The sequence below is a fragment of the Aulonocara sp. 'chitande type north' Nkhata Bay genome, linkage group LG6, assembly GCF_057382095.1.
Source record: "Aulonocara sp. 'chitande type north' Nkhata Bay isolate Kocher_YH1m ecotype deep benthic linkage group LG6, A_spYH_male_GT1.1, whole genome shotgun sequence".
NCBI lineage: Eukaryota > Metazoa > Chordata > Actinopteri > Cichliformes > Cichlidae > Aulonocara > Aulonocara sp. 'chitande type north' Nkhata Bay.
Window position 1 is genome coordinate 13186801 of NC_141349.1, and position 18612 is coordinate 13205412.

At 40.0% G+C, this 18612-nt stretch overlaps 1 protein-coding gene across 2 annotated transcripts in view; it reads right to left on the minus strand.

The window, feature by feature from the left end:
- The window catches only part of LOC147327413 (zinc finger protein GLIS2-like), a 30783-nt gene that overhangs the window by 3605 nt on the left and 8566 nt on the right, over positions 1–18612 (minus strand). Inside the window, exons 2-6 of one of the 2 annotated variants that reach the window (XM_086295020.1) lie at positions 8059–8247; positions 6373–6545; positions 3822–4007; positions 1406–1539; positions 497–615 (exon numbers count right to left, since the gene is read on the minus strand). In XM_086295020.1, the coding sequence (XP_086151146.1) occupies positions 497–615; positions 1406–1539; positions 3822–4007; positions 6373–6545; positions 8059–8224 (778 nt within the window). In that variant the 5' untranslated portion in view covers positions 8225–8247. Of the gene's footprint in view, positions 1–496; positions 616–1405; positions 1540–3821; positions 4008–6372; positions 6567–8058; positions 8248–18612 lie in introns of both variants that reach the window. The other variant, XM_086295019.1, reaches the window with a different exon arrangement.

The following is an 18612-nucleotide window of genomic DNA, read 5'->3' on the forward strand; positions in this document are numbered from 1 at the left end:
GGATGTTGTCAGTTTGTTTCTAACTCTTGAGATTCATGGTGTGTCATTGCTCAACAAGGAGAGGAACAAAGAAGAAAGTGTTATTCCGATGTGACACTTTTTAAAAGAACAAAATAAAATACTGCATAAGAACAAAAGATATAAAATACTTTATTTTTAATGGTCAATGGTCGCCATTGACCATGGTCGCCTTAATGGTCGCCTTTTGTAATAGCCTCACTGGGACGTTCCTTTTTTTTCAAAAGGTTTAATTTGCTCCTTCTTTACATTATTAGAGTAAAGTCTGTCATTTATGACAGAAGTGATAGCAGAGTTGTACGTTTTATTTTTTCAGAAATCACTCAGTCAGAACATGCTATATTATTTAGTCTTAAAATATTTTTGGAATCTTCCCGTGTACCACTAGAGGGAGCCCACGTACCACCAGTGGTATGCATACCACAGTTTGAGAATGACTGGTTCAAGTCATTGCTGGTTTTGATGGGACTGAACTCACCTGTGTGCGAGCGAGTGTGTATCTTCAGGTTCTCCAGACGTGAGAAGCTCTTGTTACAGGTGGGACAATGGTGTGGCTTCTCATTGGTGTGTGTGCGGATATGAATCAGCATTTTGTACCTAGAAATCATAACAAATAAGACACACATTTACAATCAAGATCAAGCCGTTTTTATTTTTTTCAGCATTTTTACCTAGGATGTGGCTGCTGATATTCAAATGTGTCTTATCTTGGAAGCCTGACATATGATGCTTACATTTATTAGTTTCAGATGTAGCCATTCTTGTATTTTGCTTGTTTACATTATTGTATTTGCACAACTCTGTTGCTTGTGAAGCTCGCACACAAGAATTTCACTCACATGTACTGTACCAATGTACCTGCACATGTGATGTGACAATAAAAGTGATTTGATTTTGACATTATATTGAAAAGATCATGACTCGCTCTGATGACCTGTCACACTGGATTCAAAGCTACTATTGCTAGCATGTTTTCATTTCTTTGTTTCTTAAGGCAGCCAACCTTTTTTGCACCACGGACCAGTTTATGTCCAACAATATTTTCACAGACTGGCTTTAATGTGTCGCGGATAAATACAACAAAATAAAATCAGTACTGGTACCAAAAACAGAAGATTTATTCATGATATACGGGAAAAGACCCAGGGAAACCGAGTTAACAATAAAAATGATAAAAATTAAAACAACGCTAAAAACCAATAAAAACCCTGAGAACCATAAATTTCGCACTCAAGCCTCAACTGTCGCGGCCCGGTACCAAGCGACTCGCAGATGGGTACCGGAAATTACATTGCTTTTAACACCTGTTGCTTAGAGACTGGTATAATTTTTATGAGAAATATGCTTTGTGTCATCCTCATGACAATGGAATAAAGCCACAGAATACCTTGCATTGAAGCCCCTCCCATTTCGAGCACAGCCTTCCCATTGGCAGCAGTATCCAGAATCCTTTTCGGGCTTGACATGGAAGTCGTTGATGTGATCCACCAGGTCCTGCAGTGAATCGAACAGCAGGTGGCACTGAAGGGCAAAAAAGGGAATGAAGCACATGGCTGATAAGAAACCTGATTGTGACCTTTTTAGGAAACTTTCACACAAACAGTTGATGTTTTTTTCTTCTTATGTCACTCTTTCTTTTTAATTGAAAATGTTTGAACAGTATACCATTAAAAGCAACCTTTGTCAAAGTATCTACAGTTCCACAGTTCAGTACAGTAGGTGCTATTTCCTAAATTTGTAAACTCCGTAACATATTGTATTATTTAAATAGTTTCGTCTTTTACTGTTACTGTCTTGGAGCAACTGTAACCCACACAATTTCCTTAGGGATTAATAAAGCATTCTGATTCTGATTCAAAGGATTAAAGAGAAAATAAGCCTCTGTCTCTAGAATTTTCTGCATTGTCCCAGGATATGGATTTTATATCTGTAAATTTAATGTAAATTAAAAAATAAAATGAAAAAGCAGAATCATCCTAGACAAAACAAACCAATAGGCGATTGTGGCAGAGGTGTGGTCCTTGGCTCAGCTGCAGGGGAGGGGTGGTGCAGTGAGCTCAAGGGGCAGTGCCAGGGAGGTTGGTGGGACATGTGTGTGGTGTTATAGTTAATGAGCTCTCTCTCTTTTCCTGTCTGATTTTTAGTGAAGCCGGAGCAGAGAGTGGGGAGGTGTGTCAGAGTGTGGCTGGAAGCTGCTCGCGTGGGTGCCAAGCCGGGGAAAAACGACAAAGAGACTGTCAGTAGTGTGTGTGATGGCAATAAAAGGAAAATAAACCCATACAGTGTGTCCATTTGTGGTCCTTCTTCACAGCAATAGTATTTTCTATAAATTTGTATATTTTAAACATTTATTTTAAAAAGTTTCTATTGCACTAAAAATCAGGTAGCATGACAGATGTTTTGTCTAATTAAATTAATATAATGTAGGAGTAGGTCGTGGATAATAGGCATTGATTTGTAAATAACTGGACATAAACTTGAGCTTATTATATAATATTATACGAGAGTATCTTTCTAACTAAATAGGCAGCTTGTAATCTTTTGCTTGAGGTTATATCAAGAGATATAAAACGTTCTGGGGTCTACTTGAAGGAAAGGCAGATGCCAAATTTAAAGTGAGGTCAGAGGTCAAATGTGACATGTGTCAAACTATAATAACATGATACAGGCACGCAAGCAAACACTATCAAAAACATAACTTTGGCAGAGTCAACTGCAGTTTAAATGACAGGTAATAAGTATGTGTAAGTATAAAAAGATCATTTCATAGCTCGGATAAAGCCATCATAAAAACATAATGTTATTGATGGGTAACTCTAAATCTTTAAAAGAGTTTTTCCTGTGGATTCACAACAGTCACAAACCCCATGAATGTGTGACACAAGCTTTAAGTGTGCAAGCTGATCATCACAAAAAGTTATTCTTCTTTGCTTCATATTTATGGTTCATCCCATCTTCAAACTTAGTCTTAGTACACAACTATACATTTCTGTGACTTTGATGGCTCTGTGTGCGGTATGAATGTGAGTATTAATGGGTAACTGTGGCTTGGTGTAAGAGAGCTATAAAAAAACAGGTGAAAACACTCTGAGGAACACTGCTGCTGCTAGCAAAAAGGGAGATTCTGGCTATTATTAGCCTGACGTGATGATCTTACTGTATGTAATAAATTTAAGTGTGACGTACTGAAGAGCATGTCCATTAATCATAGCATCTGTTGTTCTGATATATGAGTTACGTTTTGTACAGTTTACCTAATCAAGGTACTTCATTGTTTTTCATTCATTTTTTATACATAATTATTAATCCTTTAGTTCTTAAAACACCAGAATATAATATAGGAAATGGTTGATTTTGACCTTTTAATTCACCCAACTATATTTTTTTAAAAACACAAAGTTTATCTATTTAAAATTACACAAACAGATGAAAAAGTAAATCCCTTTTCACACCAAAATGGTTAATTTGTTATTGCTAGATCACACCGCACACCACACTCATTTTTTTATACTGTAACCTCTGATAGCATTTATCCCCGCTGACCTCTTTTTCTGTAACTCTCAGCTTTATATATTTTGTTTCCAGCGCCACTTAGTGGTCAGAGTAATGTTTGCAGGCTCTTTTTCACCCTCATTGAAGAAACTGCTTGTGCCTGCTATTAAGTGTAGGGTTTGAAGCGCGACACATGATTAATAATATTATCTGCCAAAATAATATGACTCAAGCTTCTGCTAAAATGCATGCAATAAACATATAACTAATATATAAGTATAACTAAACCTACAATATTTAATTACACGTACCTTCATCCAACGACAGGCCAACTGAGCATCCATGGAGGGTTCCGGAGAAACCGGCTTCTCTCTAGTCTGACTGATGAACATGGAAGAGGGAAAGCTGTAGCTTCTTGGTGGACTTCTAACTGGGACATAAAATGGATAGCCCTGTGGTGAAGCACCAGGTTCCACACCTCGGTGAAAAGGTGATTCCTAAAGCAGAGGAGGATAGAGAGAGGTCAGAGCAAGAGAATTTTGTGGCAACAAAGGCAAGATGTTCATTAGCTATTCACAAAAAAAGAAAAATAATTAATTTACTTCACCGTTAACGATGAAGAAAGAAGCTGACCTAACACTAAAGCCTGCCACTTTGAGCTTGATCATTAGAAAGATACAACTATCAGAGGAAATGGAGGAAGGTTGTGAAATAATAATGTACTCCTTCTGATCATGTTTACTTCAAGTGTGTTAAAGTACGATTTAAGAGCTTTTGCATCCATGACATGTATGTTTATTAAATGGGGATTGAAGGTCTGCATTTGTTTTTTGATTTATAGAATACACTTCAGCAAATCCAGTGATGACAATGAAAAAGGGCTTGATAATGTAAAAATGAGGACTTTCTCTGCTAAATGATAAATCTGGTCCAAGAAGGGAGATTTTGTGCTGTAACTAAAGGAGTTGTGTGTTTGATGTTTTCACCATTAAAGCACAGCTAAAATTTGATTTAGACAGAATCACTGCGTGGCTGTGTGCAGATGCTGCACCGGCAAATTAGATTCACTCCCTGGATCATTTTTCTATTCAGTCCTGCTGAAGAAAAATGGAGCGCATTCAGCCACGATTAGTCACCGGTGTGAGAATTCTAAGATTGTGGTCATGCCTGTTCAGAAGATTAAGTGATTACATGAATACATACACGTACCTGGAGTGCGTGCTTGTAAAACATTTTTATTATTCTTTTTATTCTTGCAATCGTCTTTAAAATGAGTGCAACACACATGTGTTTGTAATGAACCCCGCTCAGGTTAGGGGAATGTGACATTCCTGGGTTTTTCAAAAGCTGGACAAACATTAAAGGAACTGTTTTAGAAACATGCTCACATGCTCACATGCTGAGAGACAGATGTGACTCACATGTGTACTGTGAAGGTAACACTACAGCCAGCAGCCAGTTAGCTTGTAAAATATTCATTTGTGAGCTGTACAGGTGCTAGTAGTCCCAAAAACCGCTGTTCTATTAATGTCCTCTTGGGTTCCGCTCCCATTTGTAAAATGCCAAAATCCAGCTGTAACAACTACATCTCTGTACAAAAAAAATTATATTCACATTCACAACAGCTTCACAGTTGGTGATCTTTTTTTTATATCTCATCCATTTTGATACTTTTAAGACATCAATTCAGGGGCATGTGCATTTTAATCCGACCAGTGTGCTGACACAGGGAAATGATTACCATTTCCTAGGCCTCACTTCTGCTTATCTGAGATCTTAAACAATCACATGACCTTCTATGAGTAAGCATTTTGTCAACAGTGGAAAGAAAAATCTCCCTTTTAACAGGAAGAAACCTTCAGCAGAACCAAGCTCAGGGAGGAGCGAACATCTGCTGCGACTGGTTGGAGTGAGCAAAATAGCACAGGACAAAAGACGTGATGTGAAAGGGAGCCAGAGATTAATAACAACTGTGATTCAATGCAGAGAGATCTATGAACATAGTGAGTGAGAAAGGTGGTTGAAGAAGAAATACTCAGTGCATCATGCAAATCCCCCAGCAGTCTACACCTATTACAGCATAACCAAGAGAGGATTCAGGGTCACCTGATCCAGCCCTATCTATATGCTAAGGACAGTTTTAAGCTTAATCTTAAAAGTAGAGATAGTGTCTGTTTCCCGAAGCCAAACTGGAAGCTGGTGCCATAGAAGAGGGGCCTGAAAACTGAAGGCTCTGCCTCCCATTCTACTTTTAAATAATCTAGGAACAACAAGTAGGCCTGCAGAGCAAGAGTGAAGTGCTCTAATACGGTGATACTGCAAGGTCATTAAGATAAGATGGGGCCTGATTATTTTAGACCTTGTATGTGAAGAGCAGGATTTTTGATATCTCAAATCAAGATCAACAAGGTCAACAAAATTCGAAGCAGAGGTTTGGCAATACAAATGTGCAACATAGAAGATGTCATTTTTTTCTCCCGTTAATTTTTAAACAAACTAAAACGCTATCCACACAATCCTAGCAACCGCTATCTAGACTCGCAAATTGACATGTAGTTTTTGACAACAATCATTTTTCAAGCTTGATACACTGCTCACAAATTGCTGTTATAAAAATGGGTCTTAATACAAGGTATTGATTCGGTCTGATGCTTTGCATGCTAAGTATACTGCACCCAGCCACTCAATTCAAATCTTTTTAATCCCCATGTCCTCTCTGGAATGTCACAAGAGATTGAAGTCATTACCAAGTCAACTGATGAAACAAGCAAAACACAACTTTCGTGTTTGCACACTAATTGCAAAGTGCAGCAACGCAAGGAGCGGTAGCATTAGTGCACTCCAGCAAACACATGGACTCACCCGAGAGAAGAGGTGTGGCTGAGGGCTGCTGCTGCTCTGAGGGGACTCCATGGGAGAGGATGGAGAGAGGGAGGATGGCGAGGAAGGGGATGGGGAGAGAGAAGAGGCATGGCGCAAGGAGGGGGACAGGCTGAGGTCCATGGCTGGAGGGGTGAAGCAGGACCCAGGTCGTTCTTGAGAGGAAGACAGGGAATCTAGATTAGAGATTAGAGATAAAGCAGGATCCTTATTACACCCATCGCAGTATCATGATTCATTGATTTCTTGCTTTGCTGAGGTTCATTTCACAAAATGTCCCTGTAATTTTACCAACGCGTTATTGTTTGCAGGTAATGCCACGGTCTTAGCAACACCCCTGCTCACTCTTTTTAAATATGTTTCAAAATATTTTAAATATACCTTTTCAATTTCATTGAGGCATGTAGAACATTTCTATAATCCTCTGACTTATTTTGTTCTTTCTTCTTCTTAGATTTTATAACAATCACAATAAAAGTAATAAATAAATCATGAGGCACTTTTCAAAACACGAAGAAAGTCGCATAAAAAATTGCACAAAGCGACTCCCAGGCCATTTCATTTTGTTATTATCGCAGCTATCTGAAACAATCACACAGAACTCATTAATGTAAGTGCATGGTGCTTCATCCATACTGGACACACAATAGCTACTAGCCCTTTGTTTGTCATCAGTAGTTAAAGCAAGCCATTTATCAGTTTGAAGGTTGGTGGATCAATTCCCAGTCTACCCCAGACTGCGTGTGAAGTCATCATTGGGCAGGATACTGAAACTCAAGTTGCCCCCAATCCATCCTTCAGAGTCTGAGTGTATGTGCAAATGTTAGACAAGGCACTTGGGTATGGATGTGTGCATGACTGGGTGAATGAGACTTTTAATAACAAGAGCTTCCATAAACATGGAAGGGAGGACCTTGGCATTGTTCATTAGTTCAGTCACGGCATCCATTGTGAATGATGGATTAGGTCCTCTTTATATGGTGATATATGGACTATTTATTATTATTTATATGGGCTTAAGCTTTTCCTTGTGTGAAGCTCAAAATCTCTTCTCTCTGTCCCAGGTTCACCACTCACCCCAGCTTCAGCCCCTCTGCCTGCACCCTCTACTCTCAGCCCGTCCTACCTGCCTAGCTCTCCAGAAACCTTCCTAAGACTATATATGCAAACCAACCAACTAAATTTGTTGTAATCTCAGTTTCTATTTTCTGCCCATGGGTCCTTTAATCAATAGCAACAGCAGTGTTTCTGTGTTAAACAGAGACGGAAGCACACAATGCAGTAATACCTAGCACAAAAGCTGACACAAGAATGAAGACACAAAGTCCATTGTGTTTGTGAATGTCACAGAGGTGCTGTATTTTTTTTAGGTCACTTCATATCAGTGTCACACTCCTCTTGTTATGAGCTGCACTGACAAAAATGGGGACAATCTTCTCGAGGACACAAATGAGCTACTGTTCACTGGGTTTGCAATAATAGGTTACCAGGAAAGTGAGGACAGAGAATCAACCTATTACGCTATTGCATTACCACAGTGATAAACTTAATTACTGCGCCATGACAATATCAAAGTCATGTCATGTGTGTATTTAGGAGAGTAGAAATGATGGAGAATTTATTTCGGTGATGCTAAAACTGCCAGATGTTTACCAGGTTAACTCGTACCTGGAGAAGAAGGAGGCGATGGAAAAGTTGTGCACTGTAGCCGCAGTCGTTTGATGCTGATGTGGGCACAAATAGAGGACGGGCAGCTCCTCTTTCCCAGTATCCCTGGACCGTCTGTGCGACCTGAGGGAAGCTTCAAGTCCAGTGGCTCATCCACAGACAACATGGCCGCCGATTATTGTTGCCCACCTAGCAACAGACAAGCAAGTTAACAAACAAAGTGTCTTTATTTCAGTAAAGAGCAATGAAAGCAAATTTATTATTAGGACTTGCTTACTAATGTGTTTTTTTTAATAACCTCCTGGAATAAATCTGTACATTTCTTTTCCCTTTTCTCTCTCTCACACTCAGGGATACTGAGTCTGTTGTGGGTGCTAACCACAACTCCCCACACTCTGAAATGACTCTGACTCATCTGGGAAAGAAATACCTGGGACCCACAAATCAAAACAATCTCATTTACACGCAGGGAGACATTTCTTTCACACCACCGTGCTAACGGACGACTATATAACAGGTTATTAAACAAAAAAATAATTTTGCACATCTTACAGCTACAGATGAGTTAAAAGATACGATTAATTCAATTAATTCACTCAATAAAGTGAGTTGTATGACTAAAATCATCCGTTTTTCTTGATCCAGGTTCTTAGGCTCTCGAGATTCAACATTCACACAAATAGTACAGAGTTACACATCTTTCTTCATGGGATATCCGCTGGTGTATCATCAGCTATCATTCCCCTCTTAGAATTTGGATAACAATATTCCTCTCTTTAGTAGTAGAGCATCCACATTTAGACTTCCAGATGCAATGAGAAATAATTCTGCAATAATCCCAAAAAAATTCTAAAATGACAGTCACAAAACTGTTACAAAAAGCTACTTAATATCCCACAAACTGAAGTAATAGTAACAGTTAGTCTAGATGACACTTCACTAAATTGTGAATACTTGTTAATTAACATACTACCTACAAATGTTAGTTGTTCTAGGTCATGTATTCTGTAATAAGGCAATTTGAAAATAGCAGGGCTTAGTTCTTTCGTTGTCAATTTTCGTTGTAGCTCAGTTCCCGGGGGGAAATCATAATGATGTGGGCCTGTTACTTTGATCCTCTGCATTTCTGTGGTGAACACTCGAGGGCCTAAACTAGACTTTTCAGTAGTTTTCCACTTCTGATGGTATGATACTCTGGGTGAAGCATGCGACAAAAGTTATCCCAGCCAACGACTAAACTCATGGGTTCTTGTTAGACTAAATGACTCAAGACGCAGATATGTGCTGCAAAGAAAAAAAATCTCCCAGCAGAAAACCAAAGAGGGGAAATTCTTGGACCAAACCCGCAGTGAAATGCTTGACAGCTGCCGGGAAAGTCAACGCAATACACGACATTTTTGCACCTGAGAATTCCACAGCTGTTATTCACTCCGTGTCAGTGGGAGTGTGTACGCGATGTCAAAAAAAGCTCATCTAATGTTGAATTACATTTGATATTATATATAGGGTGGGCCATTTATATGGATACACCGTAATAACATGGGAATGGTTGGTGATATTAAAGTGCTGTTTGTGGCACATTAGTATATGTGAGGGGGCAAACTCCTCAACATGGGTGGTGACCATGGTGGCCATTTAGAAGTCGGCCATCTTGGATACAACTTTTGTTTTTTCAATAGGAAGAGGGCCATGTGACACATCAAACGTATTGGTAATGTCACAAGAAAAACAATGGTGTGCTTGGTTTCAACGTAACTTTATTCTTTCATGAGTTCATGAGGTTTATCTACTCTATGTTATACATACATAACTATAACATAGATATACACTCAACAGTCCATTATGACAACATTATGACCACCTGCCTAATATTGTGCTGGTCCCCTTTTGCTCCAAACATCGAGTCATGGACTCCACTAGACCTCTGAAGGTGTGCTGTGGTATGTGACACCAAGATGTTAGCAACATATACTTTAAGTCCTGTAAATTGCAAGGTGGGGCCTCCACGGCTCAGACTTGTTCGTCCAGCACATCCCAATGATGCTTGATTTAATTGAGATCTGGGGAATTTGGAGGCCAAGTCAAAACCTTAGACTCATCGTTGTGCTCCTAAAATCATTCCTGAACTATCTTTGCTCCAGCATTATCCTGCTGAAAGAGGCCACAGTCATCAGGGAATACCATTTCCATGAAAGCGTGTACATGGTCTGTAATGGTTAAGTAGGTGGTATGTGTCAACATAACATCTACATGGATGGTTGGACCCGAGGTTTACCAGCAACATTGCTCGTAGCAACACACTGCCTCCACCAGCTTGCCTTCTTTCCATAGTGCATCAAGTTGCCAGGTGTTTCCTCATTCAAAACTTTGATATATATGTTGCTAATTGCAAGTTTACTTTAAAGAAAAGAAAAGAAAAAAGACCGAACCAGGCTTAACTGTTAGCCCTTGCGTTTAATTGCAACCCTAGCATACAGACAAGACAATGGTAAAATAAAAATATTTCCCCATCCTACAAAAAAGACAGTTTGAAAACATTTCTACTTTGCAGAGTTCACTTAAAATCTTACACCCACAGTGCAGAAATGTTTGCAGGTATCCGTTTCAAAGACAACAGTATTTAAACTGCATTTAGTCAGTGTTTGCCTCCAGTGGAACTCCTAACTGGCGCCAGACGTGGGTTGTAAGTGCATTTTGTGACACAACTGCAAAAGCTCCACAGTGTGTCTCACCATATGACTCTTTAATGATAGCTGGCAGCAAGAGCATTCTTAATTTACTTTCACCGGCTGGATTAAACCTTCCAGCTACATGTACACCTCCTTAACTTCTAAACTTGCTGTCGCCGCAAATTCTTCCACAATCACCGACACAATCCCCCGACATAATATAAGGCAGAGGCTAAACCACAATGAAGTCAGTGTTTAGGTCCTCCTGTCGGCTTGCCAGCTACCTCACCACACTAAGTTTCACATTCCACAGCAACCCTGTTGACTTCTCTCTCTCACACGCACACAGCTATTTGGAGGTACTGTAACAGCACGCACACTCAGGACCATATGTCACACCAGTAGACATGTGTATGGCTCATAACCACACATGAGCCCCCAACCTCCCAACGGGTCCACCCCCTTTTTTCCCCTCAGTGACCTGCATTTGGGCAGCACGCCCAGATCCACTTATGGATCCTCCACTGCCTACAAAAACACATAGTTTGACTATTTGCAGACTTACAGTCAAGCATATGTACATACTTGTGCACTAGTGCATGCACTCACTGTCCTATACAGTATAGTACATACTGGTATGGTCTTTGTATGGTCTTTCCATACTGTCCCTCACTGAAAGATGGCACCACTCTACACAGCAGAATCTCCAGTGTTAAATTAACACTGGAGAGTGTCTATATGGGTCCACACCTCTGAGTGTTAAATTAACACTTTTGACGGCGTTATATGTTTAAAAGTAACCTAGTCAGTTTTGAAGATTAACAAAGACTAACACTGAGCAGTGCTGATTTTCTAACACTGGAAAATAACTCAAAATGTTAGAAATATTCCAGTGTTAGAACATCAGCACTGCTCAGTGTTAGTCTTTGTTAATCTTCAAAACTGACTAGGTTACTTTTAAACATATAACGCCGTCAAAAGTGTTAATTTAACATTCAACAGTGTTGTATTTAACACTCAGAGGTGTGGACCCATATAGACACTCTCCAGTGTTAATTTAACACTGGAGATTTTGCTGTGTACCTCAAACCTTCAACAACAAAGTTATGCTTAAAACCAACCTACATTAAACCCATTTGTTTGAAATCCAAAACACCTCATAAGTCAGGAGCGTCATCACACAGTGGTTAGATATGCCTGTCAGAACCCCATAATTCTTACAAGGGAGGCAAGCTGACAAACACGCATACACACAAAGTGCATTGCTTACACATTTTTGCATGGAAATACGTACTGGTTTACACTCAGACTGGATTGCTGATGCTGTGTGTATTCTCAGCACACAAATCGTTATTAGACTCATCCAAATCCCACTTTGACTGTTCGATTTTTTGACGCTATTATATATGAAGCAAAGCAGACACACACATATGCTCACACAGTTTATCCCCTCCCCTCAGGTGTAACACACCCACACATGAGAGTTTGTCCTCCTCTCACAGGAAACATTTGCTTCCACGGTGCCCCGATGTGGCCTCTCCCTCTCTCTTATTTTTTTATTTTTCCTCCCCTGTCTCTCTCTCTCGTGCGCTCGCTTTACTTCCCTCCCTCTCACTCCTTCCTGCGGTTTTCCTCTCCCAGTCCTCCAGCGGAGCATACCTCTCCTGTTCTCTGTACCTCCCACTCCTTTTTCTTTTCTCCTACTTTTTCTTCTCCAGTGCATTTTTGAGCTCCCTTCTTTTATTTCTCCCCAGTTTCACGACTTGTTTTTATTCCTGTTCTGTCCTTCAAATCGAACAAGATACAATGACATGAAATGACAGTGTTAATAACTGAGAAGATAGACTGTAAAGCTTTGGATCAGGCATGGACTTCACAGTCTTGAAGTAAAAACCTTTTTCAGTGTAGGTATTCAATGATTGTTTTTTTTATGTTTTACTCTAGACCTATGCTCGTTCCACGTGTGAAAAACTAGCTGTCAGGATGAGGAGGAATCAGGTTCAACAAGGCAGCAGACAGAGAAAGAGATTTAAGCCAGTCCATCACTCCAGGAACAACGTCAGGCCTGATTTCTAAGGTTTATATATTCTTTGATCTTCCACTCAGTGTCCTTATAAGGTATTATGCAAGACCGCCGCAACAGTGAGGATGATAGGAGGCTTTGTTTTTGTGACGTGGAGGCATACAGAGACAAAAAGAAAAGAGGCCGAGGTGCCCTCATGAGAAATGAAATTGGACACCTGTTTGAACAGCAGTGGACAAAAAAACAAAACAACTGGTTTGCATTAGGGAGAAAAAAAGGGTTTCTAAGGACATAGAAAGGTTGTTGAGAAGCATGGAGGAAGCAGCGGGGGGTTCCTCTTACCACACACTCTGTGGTGAGTTGGAGGTAAACAAGTTCTTGGAGGCAAGTTTGTTTTTCTTTTAAAGAAAGAGGACAAACACGAGTTTTTCTTTTCTCATTGAAGTCCAAGTGTTGCACAATATGTTTTTCGAGGGCCGGAGAAACTGTGCAGATCATCCAAAACACTAATGACTATATCACATTTCAAACTCCAGTCACAAAAACAAAACCACCTCCGCTGCAATCAAGCGGCTTTTTTTTCTTTTCACCGCCACGGCAGCAAAAAGGAAATTTACTGTCAGTGTTCACAACTTGAGAATGAGTTGCGCTGTTGTTTTATATGATGTCAACTCTGATTCACGGCGCGCGCTCTGTGCCAGCATTCACGAGGGTGAACTTCCCTCAGGAGAGAGAAAAACGGCAACAGTGCGGGGAGACTGAGAGCGAGTGGGCGATGAAAAATGGCAAGGAGAAAACAGAAACTGTGGGAGTCAGACATGGGCTCCCACCCTTTCCTCCCCTCACACTTTTCCCATTATTTGTCTCGGCATGTCTCGGCCTTCCCTCTCTCTCTCTCTCTTGCATCTCGGCAGCACAAAGTGATGCAACTGTACCGAGCAAGTCTGCAATAGCTACCAGTAGAGCCTGCAGTGTCTCTCATACTGACACTGGCGTCTACACCACTTATGAAGGGAGTGGTGGCGACTGTCAGGGGGAGGGGGAGCGGGGGGTGGGCGGGTGTAACTTCTGGAATCAGCGACTGTCTTTTTTTCACTTGAAACATACCACAAATCTCACATCTCTATACGTCAATAAGCTTACTTCTGACTCTTGCTGTCTATAGGGAGACTTTTGAAAGGCATGAAGTAGCTGCTCACTTTACCAAAAAATTTGTTCCAAAAGGGCTGAGCTGCTAAGTGTCATGACAAGAAGTGCACATTAGAAAACCCAACTTTAAAAGTTGAACAGTGCTGTTTATTCAAGCTCAGATTCACTCACACAAACAATGCTTTTCCTATTAATTCCTTGAATTAAAGCCCCAGTCAGCCCAAGAGACAGATCAGAAACTCCATGGCAACCGCCAGCTGCTAGAGGAAAATATATATTCCCCAACCAGATGGTGAGGGGTTGCTAGAGGTTTCTGACTGACCATAGGTGAACTTGATCGCTAAAGGCCCAGTGACGGAGCCTTAGAGACTAGTCCAAGTCCCCCTGCCAAACACAGGTTATTACAGAAAACTGGGTATTCCCCAACAGGTTGGCGAGTGGGTGCTGGAGGATGCTGGTCATCAGTAGCTGAAAATGGTTAGTAGCCATTGAAAACAGGCATCATTTTGACTGCTTGGTTAGCGAGCGCTTGCAACATCATGGATCACAAGGAGGATTGTTGGTGTAACACCTACTTTGCAACTACTCACCAATGAATGGGGAATGCATATTTTTTCTCCAACCAACCAAAGATTTCCAGGAGAGGTCGCTGACCAGTCTGTAGGCCTATATGACTAGGTCCTAGGGTTTGTTTTTACATTCAACAACTTCAATAATCAGGGAGTCAACTTCATTGGAAGCTGCAGTGTTGCACACTTGATACTGTCTGAAATGCCACCAGCAATGATCCTCCAGTGCTTCTAGTAAACTGTTATTGCTAATACAAATTGTATTTAGAAATCTGTTCCTTAGGGTGTTTTCACACCTGCTGGTGTTTAGTCCGCTTAAATCAAACTCGGGTTTGTTTCCTCCCTCGGTGCAGTTCATTTGTGCAGGTGTGAACATGGTAATCACACTCAGGTGAGGAGCGAAAGCAAGACCCTAATTAACTCCAGAGTGGTTCATTTATAGTGTGAACGTGAGCCGACCACGATCTGAACCAACTACCAGGTGTACATTACAAGTTTGAACTAAAAACCACCTTGGATTGCTTTTCTGGGATGTGCCAAGGTACAATTAAGGTACAATTAAGGTACAATCAGTGGTTTACTTTTGTTGCTCCCACCCCAGACACATCTGGACAAGAAGCGAGCTGAACGTTTTTTCGTGGTTTGTAGTGATGCATTTAGTTTTGCTTGGAGTTCATTTTGATTTTTCTCTGTGTGAAAAGAAATCAAATCTACAAAACAAAAGAGCTACAAGGTTACTGTGGCGGGGCGGGGCTTGCGGTGCTGTGCAGGGAAGGCAGACGCACCTGCACAGCGAACGTGAACGTGCACCCAGGTCTGCTGTGGGTTTGTTACAGTTACAAATTAATCAACTTATACGGACCAGACTAAACAATCTATAGGTGTGAAAACACCCTTAGTAGTGACCTCAGCTGTCACAAGTAATAACAGTTATTAACCTGTTACAAAAACATCTTCCATGTCTACTAAATTTACAGACTTTTAACATAATTCTTCACCATATGTATTGTGTTAAAATCAACCATATGGTTGTCAGCAATGCCCTTTAAAAAAAACCTCTGTTATATACACTAGGTAGCATAACAATGAATGACCCAAACCTGCTTTATCATACTTTCAAAGTAGATGAAAGGATGAAAGGACTTGATCTTTAAACAAAATGTTTACTTTGTATAAAGAGCAAGGGAGCAGAGAGTCATTTTGTCATAGAACCAAAATTCTTAATGCACCCGAAGGAGTCGCCCCCTGCTAACCATTAGAAAGTGTGCAGGTTCAAGGCACTTTTTCACTGACATGTACTTTTCTGACCATAAAGTACACGACACGCATCTTTTGTAGAAAGTACAATAGTGGTGTAGCTAACACTAATGGAAGCATTTTTTATTCAATTGCAAGTTAATTATTCATTTGTGTCAGATGCCAAATACACAATAGTTTTTGCTTTTTTATATTTAAATCCCAAACAGACTCCAGTGCAGCTATGACCAAAGAGTCACATTTGCTTTAAAATAAACAAAGTGGAACAAGCTCGATCAACAGGTTCTTAAACAGCATCCAGAATGCTGAAAATCACATTTAGGGACATTAGGCAGTGAAATATGTGTGTTTATTGCAAAAATATGGGATACCTGTTTTTTATCATATATAAAAAAATTGCTGAACATTTTGGAAGATAGGCCCTGGGAGGAAAATGCTGGAGAGTTATTTAAGACTCCCCCACTTAGAGCACATGGGGTGGGTGGGCGTTAATCAGATAGGAGCTTTATAAATGGAAAGATCAGTTGAGGAAGAGCTGTAATAAAAGATAAACCCCCCTCGTTACAGTTTATCCCTTCATAACTCAAAGATGAACATAACCATGTATAGTAAACTTCATGCTGGTGGAAGTTAAGAGCATATTTGTACTAACTGAACGGTTCTTACTCCTTAGTTAAAGAGGGTCTGTTTTTCTTCTCTAATTCTTCAGTGTTAAGAATTTTGTCAAATCTAACTCTTTTCAAGAAACACTCTGAAACCACTCCTTTGTGTTTACATTAATGAAATGGGTCAAATGAATGCAAGAAAAAGGGGTGATTTGATTTCACTTTAACCATATCAAACCAAATCACTCCAGAGCTTTTCACTCCCTTTGTACACTCGTACTCCTCCCTGACCAACCAAATGGTTTATTAAACCAACAGTTCATTCTTCGCTCAACACCAAGCAGCAAGCAGACAAAGGAAGTAGCTAACTGATGAACATTTAATCAGCCAGTTAGCTCTGAAAGAACCATTATTCTGAGAAGAATGAATATTGGATTTAAATGAATAAGTTAACAGACACTTCACCTCTACCTGCAGCTTAAAGAATAGCCTGTGTTGCTCAGCTTTATAAAGTAGGCCCACACTGGTATAGTACGTCTGTTTTGTGTTTTGAGATTGTTTTGCTCATTGCAAGTGTAAGAAACAGAAATTGCTCACTGTTTACTTACTTTTTACGTCTGTTTCATCAGATATCTGAAATGTGCAGCAGTTGCACTGATGCAGAGTTTAATATGTTTTGTGTATTAGTTTAGAAAAGTGAATCACTATAATAGATGGCTATGGTTTATGTATTATCTGTCCTTATGAAAAGTTTCTGTCAGTGGTAAATGTAGGGACAAATTATTGGCCTGTTGACAAAAAGCTGAGGGTTTCATCCCCATATGGTTTAAATCAGAGTATAAAATTTTCTATTCTTCCGTACGTAAACTCTGAACACAACAGAATACGCATAACCATAACACCATAGCAGTAATACAGCTTATAAAAACCACTTATAGAAAATCATACAGACAGAGCACTCATTCACACTGCATGTTAAAACATATGCATGGCCTAAAAGAATCAAAAACATTGGGGGAGATGAATGGCTTAGTTAACTCAGAACATGCTCATCACTGCCAGTAATTAAACCACATGAGGGCAAAGTGAGCATGTTTCACTTATTAAATCATTGTTTGTATCTACCTGTCTGACTCAGCCCATGCCTTATGTTGTAAAAACGAATTCATAATTATTTGTAATTAATTAGTTAGTAATTAGCACAGACACAGCGCCCCAAGCATGCACTTTATGACAAATAGATGCTAGTCAAATTTTTTATAGCAGCAACATCTTTCCAAAAGATATGTTGATCTCACGGTGGTTTTGGTTTAATTATACTTGGTTTTGGACATGAACACAAATGCCACAAAGAGGCATTCTTGTTACACTTCACTGAAGTCCAGCTAAGGGTCGATGCATAGCTGGCATGCTGTACTCTGTTTTTTTTCTGAGTCTGCGCAGGCACAAAAACTGGCATGTGAACTTCTGCATCGATGTTCACATGCACTCTCTGATGATAAATGCTCACATTCATGGAAGCAATAAAACACCTCCAATGAGTTCACTACTCTGTTAAAGGGTGTGTCGGGCAATTCTTTTCATCAATCTAAAAATAGCATATTCTAATGTAACAGCGAATGTGTTTATTCCATCATCTGAGGCTCATCGTCGTATTTATGACCTGTCCACGTGTGCTTTGGTATTTTGGTAGCCTTTTTAATGCATTTTGGCCACTCGTCCACACATAAACTGCATTCTATGTGACTGAAAATGGAAAAAAAAAACAACCTTCTTCCAGGTGAAGATTTTCACAAAGTCCATGAACATCATGTCCACATGTAAATTTATATTCTTCTTTTTTTTCTTTTTTTTTTTTTTTGATGATCAGCAATCCGGTTGTTCAGTCTGACGTCACTAGCCGTGTCTGGGTCTAAACTCCGCTGCAGCTCCATGTATCAAACGATCACTGTGGCATTACTGAGAGTTGAAAAACTGTCTAAAGTCTTTCATCTTTAATAAAATGATCAGCGTTCTGCTCTACCAGGTGTAACAATTGAGTTTAACATCCAGGCATCCATGAAAACGGAACTTATGACATTTAACGGAGTTAGAAGTTAGCAGGGAGTTAGCTCGCTAGCTTCTATCTAAATACAATATAGCATGTCCTGACTGCGGGGTTTTGGAAACAAATTAAAACGTACAGCTCTGTTATCACTTCCAGCATAAATGAAGACAGAAAACTACACAGCAGTGACGTTTGTAGGGTTACTGAAGTTTGGCTAGCTGGTATATAATGATGT